At 49.3% G+C, this 22412-nt stretch overlaps 2 protein-coding genes across 25 annotated transcripts in view; one reads left to right on the top strand and one right to left on the bottom strand.

Moving 5' to 3' along the window:
- The first annotated feature begins 49 nt into the window (after positions 1-49).
- On the top strand, positions 50-3396 carry MYOC (myocilin). 2 transcript variants are annotated; one of them, XM_055725181.1, is made up of 3 exons: positions 52-944; positions 1365-1484; positions 1603-3396. In XM_055725181.1, exons 1-3 carry the CDS (start codon positions 446-448, stop codon positions 2385-2387), a joined length of 1404 nt encoding a protein of 467 aa, XP_055581156.1. In that variant the 5' UTR covers positions 52-445; the 3' UTR covers positions 2388-3396. The 2 variants fall into 2 exon arrangements, with proteins under 2 accessions (XP_055581158.1, XP_055581156.1); XM_055725183.1 differs by lacking the exon at positions 1365-1484 and having other exon boundaries at positions 50-944.
- A 4078-nt stretch (positions 3397-7474) lies between these two features.
- Positions 7475-22412, bottom strand: part of PRRC2C (proline rich coiled-coil 2C) — a 75605-nt gene continuing 60667 nt past the window's right edge. For 9 of the 23 annotated variants that reach the window (XM_055725052.1, XM_055725047.1, XM_055725057.1 and 6 more), the window contains 10 exons: positions 21773-21894; positions 21076-21212; positions 18820-19054; positions 18237-18359; positions 16469-16687; positions 15578-15652; positions 14320-14423; positions 12449-12575; positions 11233-11469; positions 7475-8926 (listed from right to left, as the gene is read on the bottom strand). In XM_055725052.1, the coding sequence (XP_055581027.1) occupies positions 8666-8926; positions 11233-11469; positions 12449-12575; positions 14320-14423; positions 15578-15652; positions 16469-16687; positions 18237-18359; positions 18820-19054; positions 21076-21212; positions 21773-21894 (1640 nt within the window). In that variant the 3' untranslated portion in view covers positions 7475-8665. The remainder of the gene's footprint in view (positions 8927-11232; positions 11470-12448; positions 12576-14319; positions 14424-15577; positions 15653-16468; positions 16688-18236; positions 18360-18819; positions 19055-21075; positions 21213-21772; positions 21895-22412) is intronic. The other 14 variants (XM_055725056.1, XM_055725058.1, XM_055725062.1 and 11 more) reach the window with 9 other exon arrangements.

The raw sequence follows: 22412 nt of genomic DNA, 5'->3' as shown, positions 1-22412 counted from the left end.
CTTGCCCGGGGGCGGGGCCCGGAGCGGCGGGACCCGTGGGGGCTGGCCCGGCACCCGGGGCCGGCGGGGGGGCAGCTCCAGCAGCCCGCGAGCACGCTGGCCCGGGACCCGGCGGCTGGCAGCGCTCCCGGCTGGGCCCCGTGCGACACCTCCCTGCCCGCCCGCGGGGGGGTCCTGCCGCCACAGCCCCCGGCATCGCCCCTGGCAGCCGGCCCCGCCACTAAAGCCCCGGCGGCGGCCGCAGGCAGCCGGAGCCCGGCCAGCGGCCCCGGGGGGGCGGGGGGGGGAGGTTGTGCCGCTGGGCACAAGCCACCGTCGCCACAAGCATCTGGAAGATTCCGGCTCGTCCCCCCCCGTCCCCCCCCGACCCTCTCTCCCCACCGCCCTCCCGCTCTATAAATGCGGGCGGCCGCGGGCGGCGGCAGAGCGGGGGCGCGGCGGGGCCATGCTGGGGGCCTGGCTGCTGCTCGGGGGGGCGCTGGCCCTGGGCTGCCGGGCGCAGGCGGCCGCCCAACGCCGCGCCGATGACGGCTCCGGCCGCTGCACCTACACCTTCACGGTCGCCAGCCCCGTCGAGGCCACCTGCTCCGATGGCGGCGGCGTGTCCGAGCTGCGGGCCGAGCTGGCCGCCCTGGCCGCCCGCCTGAGCCGGCTGGAGAGCCGGGAGCGGGGCACGGGGGGCTCGGGGCCGCGGGGCGCCGAGGCGGGGGGCGGGCGGGACCCCCAGCGGGCCGCCCCGGCCGCCCGCCTGGAGGCCGCCTACAGCGAGCTGCTGCGGGCCAAATCCCGGCTGGAGGAGGAGAAGGGGCGGCTGGAGCGGGAGAAGGAGGAGCTGGGGAGGCGGCTGGAGAGCAGCGCCCAGGAGATCACCCGGCTGCGGGCCGCCCGCTGCCCCCCCGGCGCCGAGGGGCCCGGCCGCGACACCCTGCGCGGCCCCGGCAAGGGTAAGTGCCCCCCGGCGCCCCCGGGCGGGAACCCCCGCGGTGGGCTCAGCCCTACCGGGGAGGGGGGCACAGGCTGCTGCAGCGAGCCCCCTCCCCATCCCTCAATGGGGGCCGGCAGCCGGAGCCCTCCTCACCCCGCCATGGGAGCGGGGATGCGGGGGGCCACGCTCGTCTGGGGGGGTTAGGAGTGCCCTGAAGGAGCATTAAGCCCCGCGCCAGGGGGGCAACAGCGGCGTGGTGGGGTCCCTGTCGGCAGGTCACAGCGTGCCCCGCCGCAGCGGGAGGGGGCACCGGGCTCCTGCCCGAGGCATTGGCATTTTGGGGGGCAGCAGTGGGGCGTGCAGCCCCCCGAGGGCAGGCGTGGCGGTGAGGGGGGGGCTGGCTCAGCCCCTGCTCACGCCGTGCCTGGCCACGCCGCAGCCCCTCGCTGGGACCCGCAGCCCCTCGCCTACCAGGAGCTGCAGTCGGAGAGGACGGAGGTTCCCGCGTCCCGGCTGCTGGAGGAGACGGCGCTCGGCCGGCCGGGGAGCCAGGACTCGGGTACTGCCACCGGCCCCGTGCCCTGCTGCTCCCCGGTACCGCTTGGCCCTCGCGAGGGGCTCACCGGGCGCCACCGCCGAGCACTAACCCCCCTCTGTCCCCTCCTGTCCCCGAGCAGGCTGTGGCGAGCTGGTGTGGGTGGGGGAGCCCATCATCTTTGGCCGGGCAGATTCCATCGCGGGCAAGTATGGCGTGTGGATGAAGGACCCCGAGCCCGTGCCCCCCTTCACGCGGGAGACCACCTGGCGCGTGGACGCGGTGGGCACGGAGGTGCGCCAGCTCTTCCAGTATGAGGCGGCGGAGCAGCTGGCCCGGGGCTACCCCGCCAAGGTGCACATCCTGCCGCAGCCCCTGGAGAGCACGGGGGCTGTCATCTACCGTGGTGGGCTCTTCTTCCAGCCCCGCCGCTCCCACACCGTGGCCCGCTACGACCTGCGGGGAGAGGCTGTCACGGCCCAGAGGGAGATCCCCGGTGCCGGCTACCACGGGCAGTACCCCTACTCCTGGGGGGGCTACACCGACATCGATCTGGCGGTGGATGAGACGGGGCTCTGGGTGATCTACAGCACCGAGAAGGCCCGGGGGGCCATCGTCCTCTCCAAGCTGGACCCTGAGACGCTGGAGATCCAACAGACCTGGGAGACCAACATCCGCAAGCGAGGGGTGGCCAACTCCTTCGTCATCTGCGGCACCCTCTACACTGTCAGCAGCTACTCGGCACCTAACGCCACCATCAACTTCGCCTACAACACAGCCACCAGCACCAGCCGGGCCCTCAGCATCCCCTTCGAGAACCGCTTCCGTTACCTCAGCATGGTGGATTACAACCCCACTGAGCGACAGCTCTTCGCCTGGGACAGCTTCAACATGGTCACCTACCCTATCCGCCTCTCCCAGGCATGAGCCAGGGCTGGGGATGCGCCGGCTCAGCCCCCCCCACCCCCATGCGTGCCTTGGCACCCCGCTTCGCTCCCCAGCTCCCCCTGGCACAGCCGGGAGTGCCACCTTAGATAGCCCCACGCAATGGTGGGGGCCACATGCTGCCCAGCTGTGCTGCCGTGGGGCCACCAACATCTCCGCTGGCACCTCTGGCAATATCCTGTCGTGCTCAGCGTAGCGGTGAGAAAGGAAGCGCTCCTGCCGAGCGCGGCTGAGCCACTGAGGCACCTCTCCCCAGCCTCAGCAGGGTCGTGGTGGGCTGCAGCGGTAGCCAGCCCTGAGCTGCTCAGCATCCTCGGAGCGCCCAGCCTGGCCACCCTGAGTTCAGAGCAGGGAGGGCTCCAGCACGGTGAAGGCAGGGCAGGGCAGGTGGTGGGGGTGGGGAGAGGCTGTCGGGGAGGGTCCCACCTAAATCCACCCCCAGGACCCCATCAGCAGCAGAAGTTTTGCGGAGACCTCCCCAGTTCGGGCAGGCCTCGTGGCACAGAGCAGCACTTGCCCACCAGCGGCGGCCCCACTGCTGAGCTCCCCTGCTGAGAGCCCACTGGCCCCGCTGCATCCCACTCCGCTGGTGCCCAGGGGCAGCCGGGAGCTCAACTGCCTCCAGAAATCATCCGGCAGGACCAAAAGCAGCAGGGAATATGGACAGTTGTTGCACAAGCCTTGTTTTATTGGGAAAAGAAAAAGAAGCCAAGAAAGCAGTGGTGAGGAGCGCTGGCAGAGCACCCCTCGGCATGCCCAGCCCCTCAGCCACATGCTTCAGCTTCTCGGCCATGCCCGGCCACCGATGCAGCTACGGCCCCGCCTGGCTGGCAGCTCCCTGTGCCAGACCAAAACCCACCGGTTTTAACTATTTATTGTAGAAAGTTTGTAGGAAGCTTTTTCTTCCCCCTACCTCCCCGGCGTTCGGGGCAGATGAAGCAGCGGCAGCTGCAATCCCCAAAGGATACCCCAATAAACGCTGCTCACCACCGCTGCAGCCGTGCACCTCGTCTTTCCAAGCCCAGGTTTTCCTGGGGATTTGGTGGGCTGGAGCGTGGAGGGGGTGTGAAGCGCTGCTAGTGCTGGTTCCCCCACCTCGATGCACTGACAGGCCGGAGGTGCTGGGGGGCAGCTGTAAAGCTTTGGCTGGGAAAATGCCACGTTTGGGAGGCAGCTGCTGACGGGGCTGACCCCAGGAGCACTTTTATTTAGCGTGAAGGGGGGCTGGGACATACCTGCAACACTGAACTAGAATAAAAGTTAAAGCTTCAGCGCGCTAAACCCTGGAGATTTACTGAATGGGACAGATCGGCATGCTCCAGGTGGCAGGGCTGCAAGGGGGGGGGATGGAGGCAGCCCCCTGTTGTTGCCGCAGCACCAGGACGTATGGCCACTTCGGGACGTATGGCCACTCGCTGAGGGGACAGCACCGCTGGGAGCCCGTGCTGGAAGGGCAGGAGGCAAGGGGGTGTCAGGAGGGCGGTGGGTGCTGGCTGCAGGTAGGATGTGCTCCTCCGCAGCCAGTCCAGTGGGGGGGGGGAACCGGGGATGGGCCCTGCCAGACCACCGGGACGGGCTGGGGAGGGTGTGTGATGGGACATGCCCCAGGGGGGACCAACCTGGGGCCACAGGGTGGGGAAGCAGGTGGGACCCCAGCACACCGAGGCAGGAGGCTGAAAGACCCCTTCTCACCCCCCCGCGGGGCTGGGACGATCCCAGAGAGCCAGCACGGACCCTACAGCGCTGTTCCCGTGCAGCGCCCCATGACCCACCCCAAGCCCCCGCTGCACCACCCCCATTTGCACAGAATTAGGGCTCATCCCCCCTTGTCTGCGGGCCTCAGCCCAGGCAGAGCAGTGACGCAACCCCCTGCCACCCGCAGTCAGGGAGCCCCCAGGGCCCCCCGCCACCCCAATGCTGCATCATTGACACTGCAGCAGGTTACGGGCTTCACCTGGATCCCCACGTGGTGCGGGGTGCTGCTCGCGGTGCCCTGGGATGGCACCTTCGCACCTCCCCTGCCCTCCTGCCCGGGGGGTGGCAGCCCCCTGCCCGCTGTGCCAGCCAGTGGGAGCTGGGTGCCCCGCTCCCAGCGTGGGGAGGGGGCACCTGCTGTGACTGACCCCAGCCGCTGCAATTAACTGATGGTGCATCACGGGCGTTCCTGGCCTCGGGGAAGAGGGGTGCACAGCGCTGCTCCCTGGGAAGCAGCATCCCCCCGTCCCGCTGCCAAACCCGCCCGGGCCAGGCAGTTGCCTGCGCCCTGGAGCAGGGGAACGAGGCAAAAGCCAGGGCAAGACAGGCAGCAGATGTGGGGGCGAGGGCAGCGATGGGGTCACCCAAGAGACATCATGTGCCCACTGGGGCCGGGAGGAGCGAGGCAGGCAGCCCCACACGCAGAAAACCTGCTGCCAAGGAGGGGAGAAAGGCATTTCTGTGCCAAAGTGGGGTGGGAGGCGAGGCCGGAGCCTCCCTGGGCCCTGCAGCGCCCCAGAGGCACCAGTTGAGCTCCGGTGTAGAACTGGGCTGGTTTCAAGGGTCCCCAGGGAGCAGCAGCCTCAGCAGCTGCACTGTGAGCAGACACCAAGGGCAGAGCGCCCCCGCCCTTCCCGCTGCCAGCACTGGGGTCTTTTCGGGCTGGGAAGGGCATCACTTAATCAACTAAGACAATAAATGAAGACGAGCCAACGTACACAGGGTTTCCAGAAAGCTGGGCTGGAGCCGAGCAGCGCTGAACACGCAGCTTTACTTAACAGACTTTGCAAAAACAAGCCCAGTCCTTCCCCTCCCGCAGCCCAGCAAGGGCAGCCCCAGCCCAGGGGGGCTGGATCTGGCCCCAGGCGCATTTAACCCCCTTCTGGGAAAAGTTACTGTCTTTTTGCAGACTGAACGTTATTAAGAAAGGAATAGGGAAAAAAAAAAAGTTAATTTCCCCAACATAAACAGCTGCCTAATTCATGGGGAGTTCAGCATAATTATTTGTGATGACCGGAGTCCTAGAAAAGAGATTACACACCAAATCCCACTCAAATTAGAAAAGCAAGATCTACTCCAGTGCAAACGGCCAGCAGCAAGTTATCCGGTTAAACGTCAGGAATGATTCAATGAATCGGGGTCAGTGACTGAAAGCTCAGCCTGGCCTCAAAGGCGGCCGGGGTGGTTGGGGCAGCTCGGGAGAGGCACGCACCAACATCAGCTCGTTCGGATGCACAAAACGCCCAAGCATTTGCTTTTCATGAAGTTCCTGCAGAAATATCCTTGTTCTGCTCAGCACAAGAAACAGCCAAAAGCTCGGTACGTTCCCACAGCCGACCGTGGGAAATGCGCCAGAGTTTACTAGTAGCTTTCCTGGAGAATTTGAGATTAATCCTTTCAGCAACATTTCCTTAAAAACAGACCAGTCAGGTGAACGATTGCCCATTTTTAGGGTGTGCCTCCAAGACGAACCAGGCAGAAGACAGCCTCAGAACAAGGGGACATCAGCGTCACTCAGTTACTCTTTCACAGCACATTTATAGATCAATGCCCACGCTCACTCCCTCCCCCCACCTCCATCCTCCTTTCCCTGAGCCTTTCCCCCAGCCATGCTCGTATGGTTCCTGTAAAAAAAAAAAAAAAAAAAAAAGGTGATTTACCTGTGGCGTTACCTACGCTGAGGTTGCTTCCTCCCATCACTCCATCCATGGATGACGGCACCTTTATTTACTCCTTATTGCTGCAGCTCAACCCCCTACAAGGACCAGCCTGGGCAGGAGAGGGCTCCAGCTCCTCCGGTGCCCCCAGGCCACCCCCACCACACGCGGGGCTGGCAGCACCACCAGTGACCACAGGTACATCTGCACAACTCCCGGTGGCGCTCGCAGAGCCACCCGTCGCGGGCTTTCCTTCCTTGGCACTCCCTGGAGGCACAACACGAGCTGGCACCTTCTCCAGAGGCAGGGATCGCTCCTCAGAGACCAACCACGAGAAGGTTTCTGGTGTTTGTTATGAACCAAGTTCCCTCTGGTGGGCAGCTGACACATCCTGCCTCCTCCTAACCCTGCAGCAGGGATGCCTTCACCCCCACAGCAGAAGGCCTGGAGGCCGCCTCACCCTTCCTTCTGCCCCTGCTTAAGGGCCCGAGTCAGTAATCGGCAATCGCGTGATGTGAACGCGCGGCAGCCAGCGTGCTGCGGGAAGGGAGCGGTTCAGGAGCGGTGCAAGGAGGCAGCCACCCGCGTCCTCGGGGCGGCTCACGCCAGAGCTCGGCTCCTGCAGGAAACATCTTGCTTGTGACAGCCCCTTGCTGTGAGGGTGCTGGCACCTGGAGAGTGGCCGGCTACAACCGTTAGTTTAGCGGCTGCTTAAACTGAGAGTAACGGGCTGGGCTCATCCTGGTCTCCTCTGACGAGCAGCTCTTCGCTAGGCAGCTCACCAGCATCTTGCCAATGCAACCGGCAGGCTCCTTCCAGAGCTCGGTGGAAGCACATCCTGCGAGGCCTTTGCTGCAGAATGACATCGAAAGTGCTGGCGGAAACAAAAAGTTGTTGTTTTCAAACAGTTTTTTTCTTCTGAAGTCTGTTCTCCCCAAGCTGCAATGCACACTCTTCGCTTGGCGCACGACGTTCAGGTGCTCTCCTTGCATCCTGCAGCGCTGTGCTAATCATGAGATTACCCGGATACTTTATTTAGAGAATACTTTATTAGTTTCTGTAATCAAACCCATGTAAATAAGACCGTACATATTTAATACAGTGCGTTACCCCTGTACAAATGGAAAAAAATTAAGTTTAACATTTCTAGACCAATATGGCTGTTAATTTCTGTACAATGCCAACTCACACTACAAGTGGGATACTTTTTTCCAAAGTTGACATCACAGCTAAAGTTTCCAAAAGTTCAAATTATATATATATATTTATATAAAAAGATAACCAATAGCGATTCACTAGGCATCGATAGCAGCAACAGCCTTTCCAGCTTCTGCAGTCATTTGAACAAAATTATACACATTAGACTTTCAACTCTTCCTTCCAAAAAAATGTAAAAAAAAAAAAAAAATCCCAGAAAAAACCAGCAAATTCTGCTACTGATGTGGTACCTGGTGCTTTTTATTAGCTTTTTCAATCATTGTCTGGAAAAAAACCTCTAGAATAACATTATTAAAAACAGCTCCGGTATAGCACAGTCACTACTACATTTCATAAGCAGGTACAGGATATCTTACATTCACAGAAGTATCATACAGTACTGTCCTACAGCTATAATACTAGAGGATACAATTAAAAAGGCATTTATTTGACTTGATTCTACTTTCCAGCACACTGTGGGCAAGGAGGTGGTGCGACGCAGCTCTGATATAAAGAATGCACCTTTTAGATAAAACTCTCTTTAATCCGGTAAGGTTTCTTTTATTCTCGTGGCACAGTTCTAAGTGCTCGTTGCTGTATACAGACAAAGTGGAAACCGTTTCAAGATCACTCGCATCATATCAAGATAGCTGGACAGAGGTGAACAGAACAAATCTGACTATTGATGCAATGAACCTTTCAACTCCAGAGGTGAACGACTGAGGGGGGAGCAGGTGTAGAGAACACAGGTGGCCAAGTAGCATTTTTCATGTGGTGATCTAAATACAGTATATTGTCATCCAAGAAGCAGCAGCCCGCAAAGCACTGCCTTCAGAGGGAAACCCAACATCAGCAGCGTTAACTCTGTGTTACGTTAGGTTAGATGTCACACGGCAATGTCGCCAGCTATACGAATCCCTCAGTTTATTACAAGATAGAAGCTTCTTAAAGTCACTAAAAACTTAACACACATTACTTGGCCCAGCACCATCTTCAGATCTGCATGTTCTCACACTCATGGGTTTATAAAAAGAAAAATAGCAGCTGAAGATCAGAGCCTGAAGAAAATAAAGAGTATTCAATCCTGTCAGCTAGGAACATGCTTCCCCGACCACCTTCTTCCCTGTCTGTTTTGCACTTCGGGAAGCATACAGGTGTGCAAGCCAAAACACGCGCACACGTGTAGAACGTGCACACACCAAAAGCAGCCATCATGCTGTTAAAGAGAAGATACAAGCTCAACAGAGCCTAGAAGCTCAGCTGGATACGCAGCAGTTCGCACCCGTAACCGCTGATCGCTTCTATGTCCCTTTACGCTGTTCAGAGCCCTGCAGGCAAAGACTCGCGTCTCGTCCTTGGGGCTACAAATCCACGCTGCTGTCATCTCACCCACCCTCCCCTCTTCCCCCACCTCCATGGAAACACAGCCTCTTAAGATTTTGTTTCTTCGGTTTTGATTGCCTGAGGTTTGATTGGTCCAGTTCTAACAGGTTTTGCTGCCGCAGCAGGCGCAGGGGTAGGCTTTTCCTCGGCTTTGTCCTGGCAGACTCCTGAAGAGTCAGCAATTGCCTCGGCGGGTTTGCTCCCGTTCTCGTCCACTTTCTGCGCTTTGCCTCCTACGGGTTTGCTCTGCTGCTGCTGTTCAGAAAAGAATCTCTGGGTGGACTGAAGTACCTCTGCTCTCTGCTTTGCCTTAAGAAAGGGAGAAAACATGTTTACTGAAGAGAGGGCATTGAAATAAGAGCAACTTCACAGAAGTATTTCCTAAATGGAAGGGGAAGGACTGACCACAGTGGCCAGAATTTCTTAGAAAGGCAGCGTCCATCCAGTTGCTTCCCAGATGTCACCACATCTGGGCACTTGTCTCCTCAGTAGCAGCTTAACGTCATGCCTAGGCTTTCCTTGCTCTTCCTACTCCTCACCCCAGAAAAGACCACCAGGGACAACAGCTTGAAGCATTATCTAATATTTTTTCATGCCACTATTATTACAGGGCTTAAAAAAAGTATAAACACTGCCTACAGTAGGCTCACACTGAAGCTTTACTCCTCGGCCAAAGTCAGACACGACCAGAAGGCGCAAGTCTGCATGCTGCCCGTGCCCCAACACCACTGTGGGCACCGAGGGCCACGCCAGCGGTCACTTCTCCTGCCACGTGGTCTGGGCTTCTTGAGTGCAGGGGCTGCATCACAGCAGCAGAATCTAGTCTGAGCACCCGAATTTTTTCTCCCTGTTGCTCTGGACACAGACTTCAGAGTCCGCAATGTGGATGCAAGTGAACTGGTTTCGAGGCTGTGTATACGGAAGCTGAAGCTTTGCCTGCTTCCCACTCAAAGCTGGTGCTCATTCCAGGCAGCACAAACTAGTGTCTGGCTTCCCTCAAATCCCTCCTCTGAATTCTATCAGTAACCTTGACTTTGCACCTCTGAAATTCAGCCTTTGTGACTAGATGTTTCAGTTACAGTTTTACACCAGACCTTTCATCTGTCAGCAAAACACTGTGCAGACCAGATGCTTCAGACCAAGCACTTGGCTTTCCGGCCCAGACTCAGGCAAAGCAGGAGTTGCATGAAGAGTTCAACCTTTTGGAAGCTGCACGATTAAGCCCGATGCAGTCAAATGCTTTTTTTTTTTTATAATTAAAAAGGTTTATCTTAATAAAGGAACCCAACTACACTACAGACACCGAGCCTCCATGTATCTCTCAAAGTATTTTATGCTTTTCTATAGAGAACGGGGACACAGACACATACACACCGGGGGGAAAAAAAACAGCAAAAGCCTGGAACAAGAGGTCTTGGCCTTAATACTGCATAGCTGCTTCACATAACTCAGCCAGCAACAGAACAGAAAACAAACCTGTGAGCTCAGGTGTGCAGGACCACAGCAACAGTCTGATTTTACCGGAGCCAGACACCTGAAATCTTCTGCAGATTTCAGCCATCCCCTGAGATTAAGGCTAGATGATTCGATGACAAGTAACCAAGCGTGACAGAATAACTGACATTCTTCCGAACAGCTTTCGCAGGGAGATTCAGAACACCGGGACTGCATGTTAAGTATCTGCTATGACTGGCTAGATTCAAACCATAATACAGGCTCGAGACAATACATAAGCATTACCTATGTAGACATAAGTCTACAGCTAGCTTATGTCGATGGTAGAAAACTAAACGGACCAAGTACCTAGAATTTAAGGGGTAATCAATTCTCCTACAACCAGACATAGCCAGGAAAACACACACTTTCGCTTTTACACCTTAATGCACGGGTTACAGCAAACAGCAGTAGATAAAGGAGCTCCTTAGTACTGTTATTCTTAAAGCAACTTACTCTGCAGAAAACAGGCTGAGCATACACGGGTGTCCCTACACAGATGCCCCATACTGCAGTCCTGCCTTGGTAAGAATAGTTTGCCTCACTCTGAAGGGTCCCAAAGTGCTTCAAAAAATTAGATGAGTCCCATCACCTGCTACTGAAATGCAGCCGCCTCTTCTGTGGAGTGTGCCGTGTTACTGCATTCCACCACAGAGAACAAATGACAGGCATTTCAAACCACTGGGAAATGAATCTCCAGAGTCGGTAAGGAGCGAGGCTGGCTGGAACAGGAGGGTTCATACTGCCACTCAGAGCTGGGAAGGCAGATGTGAAACGACAGCCAACGACCAGGTTTGTAGGCTTCCTCATTCATTCAAAAAATCCAGGCTCTTGAAACCTAGTTATCAGATTGCCTTTGACAGCAGTGGTAGCTTCAGAACTGCTGACCACAAGACCTCTTGAGAAAGGAAGCTCCCTACACATTTTTTTTTTTTAGTTTAAAGTTCTTACTAAAAAAACCCCCAGAGCTTAGAGAAGGTCTACATTCAGCTGTTAAAGGCCTGGCTACCTGCTTTGGGTCCAGAGGCATTTTAATTAAGACATGATTTGTAGACACATTCCTGCCCTACAAGCTGTCAAGACTGAACTGGTGTTAACAGCACTGCTGTTCAAATACTAACCTTCACGTCTCGTTCAGCCTTCATCGCAGCCTGGGCCTGATTGCCTCTGGCTCCAGATACTGATCCACAAAGACCTCTGGCCACAGGCGGTAAATGAGGGTGGCTCATAAGGCCTGTGGTCATCTGAGACGGCATCTGACTATGCAGTACTACTGGCAGCCTCTGAACAGGCGCTGGGAAGGTGTTAGTATATGGGGCTCTTACCAATGGAGGGAGCAGTTTAGGCTGAGAGAGGATCTAAGTGGGGGAAAAAACAACAAAAAGAGACATTTTGCAATTAGAAAAACTGCCAACTAGACTGCACGTTGGCATTCCCTTAAAGGGGAAAAAGTTGCCGCTCTGCTGTCACACTGACGTCAAGAAAATAGGCTTTTATGTTAAGAGAGGCCACGCTTGAACTCTGGAAAAAAACAGCCCTGCAGTGCGTAAGGGAGAAGACCCACGCAAAGCACTGGAGGCATCGCTAGCCAAAGGCAGCCCTGGAAAGGCTAGGTAGCTTCTGCTAGTGGCAATCCAAATGTCAAACCTCAAGTCCTGCAGTCAAACACTCCAAACGCTAGAAGACAGGCAGAAATACCTACATTTTTAGAGAGGCTACATTTCCCTAAGCAGCCTGGCTACATACAGTTGCCCATTACAGGGATGCACCACTCCTGTAAACTGCGCTCCCTGGAATGCCAGAAGCAAATCAAACCCTTTGCCAACAGCCCTGCTTGGTACGGACTGCACGACATTCAGAGGTCCTTTCCAACCTCAACTGCTTCATCAGTCCTTCAGAGCTGCATCTCAGACAAACAACCGCAAATCTGCTGTGTCGTTATAGACGTTTAAAATATGCACTGGGACCCTTGGAGACACAAAGCTTCTCCCTTTCCCCAACCAAATGATCTGTTTTTGCAGGATGACATGCATTACAACTGCATGGGGAAGACAGCAGAACAACTGTCAAGTTCTACATCATTCACAACTTGTGCATGACGTAGTGTGCTCAGAACTCTCAAAATTAAACACGCCACAAAATCTGCATTACTAGTTTAGCAAGATCAGAGAGGATTTTTTTGGCTTTGATCTTGAAATCAGTTTTCTCATGCCATTTCATTTTAAGGATTCTATTTTGTACATCCCCATGACAAAGCCTGAGGAAACAGAGCTGAGTTACAGCCACCAAGTCATACAGAGAAACAGATTTGTTTGCAGGAAGGCACCAGTCACCTACCTGTGGTGCGAATTGTGCAGGAAATGGCTGTGTCATTCTCACAGCAGCAGCCGCTGACTGAAACTGCTTCTGGTAGACGATGCTGTTCATTTTATTGGACTGATTGTTAGGACTTGTAGAACTGGCCCTAAAGAAAAAAACACCAGTTAGAATCACACTGCTTCTCAGTCAGAGGACATTTCTGTCTTTAGTTTGAGCTAGAAATTCAGTGCTCGAGGGGAAAAAATAATCTCTTAGAGGAGCTGGTATCTGATATTCTTCTGTATCTACTACTAGTTTCAAATGTAGACAAACTCAGAACTTAAGAATACAAAGAGAAACCACAATCAGAAATACTTGGGATATGTAAAAATTCCAGTGCAAAGTCTGTATGAAAGAGACATTTCCCAAAAGTATCTGTAACACACTGATGTTAAAAGTGTGTTTTCTTCCCATCCCTGCTTGCTTAGGTTCAGTCCTACCCCTTGACACTGTTTGCTGTCATGTCAAGTTCAGAGCTTGTCACAACAGGCATTAGGCACGTGCAGCAGAAGCTGTCATGTGCAGCTGCTTACACTCTGACCTGCTGTCAAATGTTTCAAAATGCACTTGAACAGCTTTCAAGAATTCACAGAAAATGCTGTCCCTCTGCTTTATATGGCTAAGAATACGATCTTCCATTAAAACTTTTAAGAGGTGTTGAATCACCATGAATTAAATGAAGCCTGAAAGACTACCTGGGGGAAGCACACCAAACAGCCCTTAGAGAAAGAGAAAAGGGCAAACAGCTTTCTTTAGGAAATGGAGCTTGATTTGCAGACTTCTCATGAAGAGTGTGTGGGTGATACACAACATAAAATGAGCAGCGGGGCACCAGCTGCAAGGAAGCCAGCTAAACTCAATACACACCAACATTTTGTAAGCTTAAAGAAGTCTGTTTAGTTTTCACCCTGAACTCTTGTGATCTAGTATGCTTTTGTCAATCTCCCCAGCACCTCTACACTTAAGAGCAAAAGCTTATGATAAACCCTGCCCTGGCTGCTAGAAAGGACTTCTTGTGTAGAAGAATCTTTAAGATAAGTACCATCAAAGTCAATTGTCCTAAATGCTCACTAGCTTGCAAATTCAAGTTTCTTCCTCCTCACCCCTTCACTTTGTTTCTTAGGTGAAGTACTGGAGGTATGACTCCAGCACTGAGTTCAAGCTGTCATTTCTACTTCCCTAGGAAAGCCTGAACACTGTCAGTCTGCTGCAGTGAAAGCCAGCAAATACGGTCACTATGCACAGAAGCGCAGCTTTCAAGAACAAAACTATCTTGAACCAAAGTTCCATATTCAGGTTCCTTCTGCCCACTAATGACTTCATCCACAAGCAGCCCAACAGATCTACCATGAAGTGCATGTGCATATGAGCCAGATGCTGGTAATTCTGTCAATTAACCAAGCAAACCTGCAAACATCTTACTAATTTCACTTGAGAAGATTATAGGTCTTGCAACAATTTAAAGTTCTCCAATAGAACTGTTGCCACAAGTGTGGTGTAAGCCTTTAAGTGTTTTTATTTTGAGCACTGCAATTAAAATAAACTGTCTTGGAGTTTTATCCCAAAGTACTGTGCTTTCCTGGTACAATCCCAGGTCATTTTACATTACTTGCTTAGTTTAATTTAATCAAAAAATATTTTTAATATTTTAATTTCAAAGCTACGTACTTCTGACCAGCTATAGCAGACCTGATGATGTACTGGAATGCTGCTTTTCATTTAAGATCAAGCATTGTATTTTTATATTAGTAGCCCCCCACCTCACACCTTTCAGAATTGGCTGCTTATGCATGACTAGGTACATTTTCTAGCTCTGATTTCAAGGAATTTTGAGCTTAAGAGAGATTTACCGGAAGGGACTGGAGGTTGGAGTAGTACTTCTACCACTAACTGGTGGTGTTCCAGGTTTAACATCAATGCCGCCTCCAAACGCCTTCAGATCCATTTCCGATATCTGAAAAACACAGCAATTGACATGCTAATTTCAATTCAAAGAGACATTACATTTACTAAGTAACTGTTAGCTTACCTCACATTTTTCTCAATTAAAATAGGTCATTTAAGTGGAGGCGAAAGCCAAATTGCACAACAGCTTCCTATAATTTGTACAACCCCAGCACCACAAGCACCTCTGTGTACAACTTTCCTGCACTACCTGGCACTTCCAGCAATGCTACTGGCTTTCTAACTTGATAATCCTGCATAATGAAAGGGGATTTGTAACTCATTTCATATATTTGGCCCTAAAAAAAAAAAAAATATGTTTCAGGGTTGAAATTTCCTTCCTCATCTCAGGTACCACATGAAAATATTTAGATATAATCCTGAAAAATGCTGAAGAAAAGAATGCCATAAAATAATCCAGTTCTATAAAAAAAACCAAAAGCACAGCGAAACCAGCTGTCATTCATGCAAAAAAATCTTCACACTTGGAGCAATGAGTCTTGCATGTTATTTTGCAGATATGCTCAACAGAATAGATTAGTCTCTGGAGCAGTATCTTTCCACACAAGACCATGAAGCATAACAGCCCCAATAAATCAGTTAAAAGCGAGTGGCTGTTTTAAGTTGACTTTCTTCAGCAGGAACATGATGGAACCCTTAACAAAGGGCAGAAAAGCCACTTAAGGCCACCATCCACCCCACCGCAGTTCCTCCTCATTCCTTGCTGAAATGCACAATCGTTCTCCAATGACAACTGTAGCAAGAAATACGCTGCTGCTTGGAAGATGGGCTCATAAAAATTATAAAGGTGAAAAGCTTTGGCCAGATCCTATATAGCTAGAAAACTGCATGGTGCAAGTCACCACATATTCTGGTGGGTGACAGTATGAAAACTTCATCTAGGCGATGTGGAATTGTGGTTGTCACTACTGTCCAAGACATGGAATTAATGCCCAAGAGAAATTTTTCTTATCACAGCTGTAAACCATGGGGACAGCAGGGTCATTTTACAGTCAAAAGCATCCTAAAAGTCTAGGCCACAAGCTGTAAAGATTTCAGGTGCAGCTCCAGAGCTAAATTGTTCCCTGCACTGGGAAAAGACCTTGCTGTATCTGACAGGAAGCTTAGCTGTGTTCACATCCAGTGTTATCACCCACTGCTCACCTGAAAGTATGCTGCAACTGCGTTGTGCTGCACACTATCCGAAAATCCCAGGTGCCTGTAAATCTGTGATTCCATCTAAGACAAGAGACCTTGTGATTGGAAACCAGCTCCACACATCCCCTCATTACCAATTACCACAGCAGCTCCAAATAAAGGAGAGAATTCCCTCCTAGGTATTCAAGTTTTATCTCCTTACTGGAGCTGTCACTCAAGGAGTCTTCTTCAGCTGCAAGACCAGCTTTTTTTTTTAATATACATATATTATTTATATTTTGTTTTTTACACATCAAAGGTCCTGCCTTGCATACAAGGCTATGTTCTTCTCAATATGCACCTTGCTGTGCTATTCAGAAAAGCAGATCCCTGGCAACATTACTGAAGTTTAATTCTGGTTTAAGGTTACAGCAGATATGGTGTCCATTGAAGCTCCTAAAATTCCAGTTAGATCCCATACAACTTGCTCCAGTATGAGATCAGAAACAAAGAAAAAAAAAACCACCAAAAAAAGAATAAACATGCATGACCAGAATTAGAAGCCAGCCCTGACAGAGTAATGTTGTCGGCCTGCTGCTCTAACAATGGCTCTGTACTATTTTTGACATGGATTCTACATGAAACATTCTACTAATCTGCAAAGTCATTATCAATCTAGGTATTCCTACGGTGTAAATGGACTACTATCAAGTTAGCTACAAAAACCTCAGCTAAACCTTCGCAAAATGCACAGACCCAGTCACCGAGGAACTAACCTTGACTGGATTTTACCTTCCCCTCCCTACCTTTTAAAGTGAAGGCAGATTTTTAGATGCAAGAATGCCATGCTGCTTCTACAAAACAGCATACAGCTGCGCTTTGTATTGTTTTGTACCGTACATCTACCAATACTGTTACCTTTCCAGTTGCAGCAATCATGCTGTGTTGAGTTCCTGCTGGGATTAATCCTCTGAAAGGCTGGGTTACTTGTGCAGGTCTGCTTAGGTTTTGAGCCTGCGCTTGTGGTGGTGTGTGCTGTAGTGGTGGTTGTAAAGACTGGGGTAGGGCAATAAGTGGTTGTGCTGTGGATCCAAAGTTGGGCAAAGAAATCTGCGATCCTGGCAAAGGTACTGTCACCTGGAAAAAAGTACAAAATCACCAGTAACATATACACAAGGGCCATTATTTAACTTTCTTTACTAGCTCTGTGATTTCAGCTATGTTGAAGTTAAATGGCTTAATAGTTCATCCATCTACCCAGAGAGCTGCAAGCAAATAAGTGAATTTGTTGTTTAGTTTGTATTTATCAGTTCTAATGGCACTTGGGTCTTTGCTTTTCAGAAACAAAACTGCATGGTAGCTCCTAACTCTTAACATCCTTCACCATGATTTCATTGTATGAAGTACTAAGTTTAATTAAACTCAGAAAATAGAAGTAGAATGAAATAGCCAGTTGAAAAGGATGGATGGGATTATTTACTTCAAGTATTTTTAGTCATCGTGAGGACACTGGGATAGAAACTAGATTTTAAGTTTCCAGGAGTCTCAAAAGCCAGCAGTCAGAGCTTAAAAAAACACCCAGACCTTGGCCTGTCCCCCGCTTGCATTAACAGGGAGTGCTGTAGGCTGAAAACACCACAGAATGGCAGTGATAAATGTGAAAATACCATAGCAGTGACTTGACTGGCACGTGTTACTGCATTTCCTAGTCTGACCATCAATCCACAATGTGCAAAATTATATTCCGAGTGTGACTTGAAGAATGATATATTCTCCAGATTTGAACTACTTACTAGCGTTCTGCTCTGAAGGGTAACAGATTAAAAGTAGAGACAGCCAAGCTTGAACACAGTAAAAGCACTAACCCTTCTAAAAGGGCCTTAAAACTTTATGCTAGATTTTACAACAGATGACATCCAATTTCTTAAGACTCTTCTAAACTTCTGCCTTTTCATGCGTATGGAGTAGGCTATAATAAACCAGTCCATCATAAGCTTCTTTTTGTTTTAAAGCCACTTAAAAGAATTGAACTAGAAGGTGGGAACTATTAGATAGCATCCTGTAAATATGACAGAATGCTTGCACACAGCAAACTAATGGCTATTTCACAAAAGAATTTGAAAAACTTGAAGTCACTGGAGTTACTTTATAAACCTCCTGATGTAGGTTACCGGTTACTAACTTGGTTGTCCTGTTTGCCTGTGTGATCATTCATCTGATGACTTCTCATTTGTTTTCTACATATCTGATATCGTTGACATACGTAGCAGCTCTGAGGTTTCACCTCAATGAGATCTGCTGTTAACAACTAGGCTGCACTAAGCACCTGGAGTTTGTTTGTGTGTCCCTCCACCATCACTAACTGATACCTGCCCCCCATAAAGGCAGGTATGTCTCAATCAATTAGCAACATCACTATGCCAATCAGATCTTTGCCTGGCACTAAAAAATGAACTATTTAAAAGAAGGATGCCAGACAAATAATCAACATGAACTTGTAGGCCCTCTAACTTCTCAGCAATTCACTTTTTCAGTGCTGCTGCAGTAGCTCTCCTTTGCTATCAATTTTTAATTCTTGCATTTTGAAAGTATTAAAGATTGTCTCAGCCCCTCACCTCCACCCCAACCCCACAAAACCCATCAACAACCACATGCTTTTAAGAAGAATACAATTTAGGAAATTTACCATGCCATAGTTTACCTGCTGGAGAGCACTGGGAGACTGTGCAGTGTTGTAGAAACTGCTCTGGCCAGGCTGTTGAACTTGCCCAGAGTACAGATTTGAAGCCTGAGTGAGTGTAGCTCTGGCCTAGGAAGAGTAAGACACACCATTACATTAAGAATAATTAGGAGTGCAGTTCTGAGACAGCATGGCATGTCACTCTCTCTTTCAACTAGTACAGTAGAAACCACAGCATAGGAAGCTGACAACTGAAGGTTTCAGCTTGTGATAAAGCTCTCACTTTCAAGTGGTAGAATAGCCATTTATCACCTACCATAACAGAAATCAAACCTGAAGCTCCAGTTAGTGATAGGAAGCACAAGGAGCCCTGTGGTCTGGGGAACAAGCTTCAATTCAGAGATTATGCTAATGTACCTTTATGAAATTAAAACTACATTTTTATTCAAGTGTAAGTTTCCTGCCACCTTGACTATCATGTAACTATCACAGAGGGTGGGCTTATCCCGAGCTGAGCAATACTGGATTTATTACTGCATTATCCGTATCAAACAATTGCAGAACTTTTGCATTTGGGAGCATTTTCTACCTGGATAATGTGTGTATCAATAAGCTGAGAGCCTCCCAGTCCTGAAGCTTGACTCAGTTGATGTTCATATAAGATAGGAATAGGTTGTGTGTTAGAAGTCTGTTGAAATGCCAGGCTCGACTGTGCCTTAGCAAGCTCCTGGTGTTGTACTGCTGGGAAGTTGTGTAAGGCTGTACCAGACAGAACTACTGGCGACGGCTGAGACAAACCACTTTGCATAAAAGCTTGCTGGGATCTGCAAGAGATTGAAGCATTGTACATAAAAATGCAGACAGAGCTCAACAATGAGACACCAAAAATTAAGAACTCAGGTTATATCCTTCAAATGGAATTAGAATTCTTAGCAATAATGAACAGATTTTCACCTGAGAAAGGCAGATTTTTCTATTTACTCTGCACACAACAAAATAATAGACGCTAAAGACCACAAGAAAAAAATGGCTAGGCTTTCTATTTAAAGCACACTTAGCTATTTAGATGTGTGCTAAAATAGTTTTTGCATAACTTAACTGTAACTTACAGAAGCTACCAGTTCTTAAATTTCTGTGCCGTAAGATAGGACCACTGGGAAGTACCACATGACTAGTTCCACTTAGTCATCAAGTAAACTGCTTTGTTCTCTTGACTTCACAGATCCCCACAATCCCAACTTCTAATACTTACAGGTTAAATCACTGCATGCTGAATATTGTAGGTTCCAAATGAACGTTTTAGTTTCAAAATAGTAACACAGAGACACCACAGCCTTTAATTTTAACTAGATATTCAATTCCCTTGTCACCAGCATGGGGAAGCTGCAGTTTGTTTAGAAAACAAAGACCAAAAAACTATAGCAAAGCACCACAGACAGGTTGTTTTAGTCCATCAGAAGCATTTATCCAAGTTATCTCCATTAAGGGCTAAATAGCCACATTCAGACTGAAGAATCAAGAGTTTTTAAATTAATGCCCCTCTCAAAGCTTATCAGCTCAAGAGTGTTTTTTGATGTAAAAACACTTCTCATTTTATCACCTGGTCAATATGTACCAACATAGCACCGGTCCTGTTAATCTGTTATGACAGTGACTGTGTGCTTGCCTGACGGAACACCTGGCTTAGCTTTGTCCTGTACCTTTCCTTAACTGCAAAACATTCTTACAATTGCACCCTGAGCATTGGAGAAACTTTTCTAGAACTAGAACGTATGCAGAGGGCTGTCTTCAACGCAAACAAAAACACTGACAAGCTTTTTTTTTTTCCCCCTCTTATTTTTTAAACCAGTAACCTATACATCTCAAAGCTTATCCTCCTCTGCACCTTTAATGATGTGGGAAAAGCATTCATACTCTTATAAATAGCACAACCCAAAACTCCATTAATACTGGGTTTGTGCGTGACCAGATCACCCAGAAGCATTTCTTTAATCTGGACCACATGCCAGACTGATTGTGTTTCTGCAGCTAGCCAACTGTTTGCAACAACTTTCGTCAGCTGGGGCAGGCAGGCCAAGCAGTATTTGATCCAAAGTCAGCCAAGCACAAAGTCAGGGTACACATGCAGTGAATTAAACCTTCCATGGCTTCAGCCCTCTCTGTTGCAACAAGCAGGTATTTTCTACAGCACACTCAAAACATTGTAAATAAATTTCCAAAGAAACTTTCTCAAAGTGAAACTAAAAAAATTTGTCAGAATTATACCACTGTGAATGAGTTTTGATAGGAACAGCAAGGAAGCTCTGGAAAGGCTTACAATGAAAATCTGTTCGACTATCACTGCGACCTGAGAGATCTGGGTCTTCCTATTATCTTTTGTAGCAAATACAGAAAACATTTATTCTAAAACATAACCTGCTATCCCCTACAGATCTGAAATCAAGTTTCTACCACGTAGGGGGTTCAAACTAGGATTTCAAAGTGTTTCAAGACTCCAATATTGGTTTGATTGCAAAATAACAAACGCAAATTACTGAATTAAATGGACAGACTCCTCTTTTTCTGTTCTCTTAGTATGAAAGTGATGTTTTCAGCTTTTTAGCCTCGCTTACTAAAAATACAAATAATCACGCATTTTTGAACCCATAATTTTGTAACTACATCTGTGCATGCAGACTAGCCAGACAATCCGCATACAGAGCTCTCTCTCAGCCAGACAGATGAAAGATGTTGGGGAAGACAGGAAGATGAGGCAGCTATTAAGCACAGAACACAAGTATGCAGGGAAGCAAGTTCTATAAATTCTGTCACTCAAAAACCAAAGAAATTTGCATATGCTACCTACCTGTAAGGTTGTAAGGAGGAGTTGAACAACTCTTGGGCTTGTGAAACAGCTGGTGCTGCTCCTAAACTCAGCTGAGCTTGATGCTGCCCTTGCAGAGGTGCATAGATGGGGATGGGGATTTGCTGAACTGAAGCAGGCTGCATAAAAAAAAGAAACCACTAAATATCCAAGGACAAAAGTCATGTGGAAAAGCTACAGTCATGTGTGAGCCAGGATTTGTGTAACACTATAAAAAGTAAACAAAGAATATCAAATCCCAAGGCTGCATGCAGAGCTGGTATTGCTTGCATTCAGAAAATTACTTTCTAGTTGAATTTTACACTTTTCCTTGCAAATAACCAGCATAAACAGAATGGAATCATTTAGATTTGCCTACGAAACAGACTTGCACTAAGATGGCCACACAGACACTTCCTGTGAATACGTACTTTTACATAAAGTATATCCGTGAGTGAAAGCTTATTCTCTCAGCTTTCATGACAAATGCTTTCATTCTCAGGAACAGCAGAAATCAAACAAATATAAGCCTGCATGCACTAGAATGAAGTATCAAGGGTAGGCATGACATCATTTTTGCAGAGTCTTTAGTCTCACAAACCCCTGCCCCCCATTAGCTCCTCAGTAGAACTTTTAACAGCAGTATGGACAGGGAGGGGGGAGGGGAAAAAAAAACAAACAAACAAACAACCCCAAATACCTGAGAAAGCCCTGGTTGAAAGCCTTGCTGTTGGGCCAGAGAAGGTGGTGCCAAACGTGCATGTTGGGTATTGAATAGATGACTTGTATCCATATAAAATGCTGGGATTTGAGCTGCAGCACCTCAGGAAGAGCAATACAATTAGTACCCAATTCCAACTATCTCCCCGCTAGAAAGGTTTTCATCAAGAATTAGAGATGCAGCCACTGTCAGTGCCTCCCAGTGTGACAGCTACCAGAGAGATAGGAGAACAGAACTGGAGAGCTGCGTCCCTAACCAGCTATGGGATCTTCTCCAATTTGCCTCCAGAATCTACTGCTCTTGCATATGCATCTTCAGCCCCATACAGGTTTTGGGAGATGAGCAACAGATTCTGGCCAAAGCCAGTGTTTTGGTGAAAGAAGGGGAAGAACATGCTACACTGTCACGTAATGTGTTAATAGGGTAACTATACGTGGGGCTTTGTTAAAGGAAAATGCCATGATTCTGAACAACTGTAGCACTTTAAGAAAGAAGTCAAGACTAAGCCATTCTTGGTATTAAGTGGTGATTAACAATTCTGCAACAGAAAAATGGCGTATCAAGAGATTCAAACTTGGGTTCCTCAAACTAACACCACAGCATTATCTTTGTCCTCACT

Source organism: Falco cherrug, chromosome 12 (assembly GCF_023634085.1).
Source record: "Falco cherrug isolate bFalChe1 chromosome 12, bFalChe1.pri, whole genome shotgun sequence".
Classification (NCBI taxonomy): Eukaryota; Metazoa; Chordata; class Aves; order Falconiformes; family Falconidae; genus Falco; species Falco cherrug.
The sequence above is the reverse complement of the archived record's forward strand: the minus strand, read 5'-3'. Positions and strand labels throughout refer to the sequence as shown.

Excerpts from the sequence above, each read along its gene's own strand:
- MYOC (XM_055725181.1), top strand. The coding sequence starts at position 446 with ATGCTGGGGGCCTGGCTGCTGCTCGGGGGGGCGCTGGCCCTGGGCTGC. Across the intron at positions 945-1,364 it reads CCTGCGCGGCCCCGGCAAGG|CCCCTCGCTGGGACCCGCAG; the intron begins GTAAGTGCCCCC and ends GCCACGCCGCAG. Across the intron at positions 1,485-1,602 it reads GCCGGGGAGCCAGGACTCGG|GCTGTGGCGAGCTGGTGTGG; the intron begins GTACTGCCACCG and ends GTCCCCGAGCAG.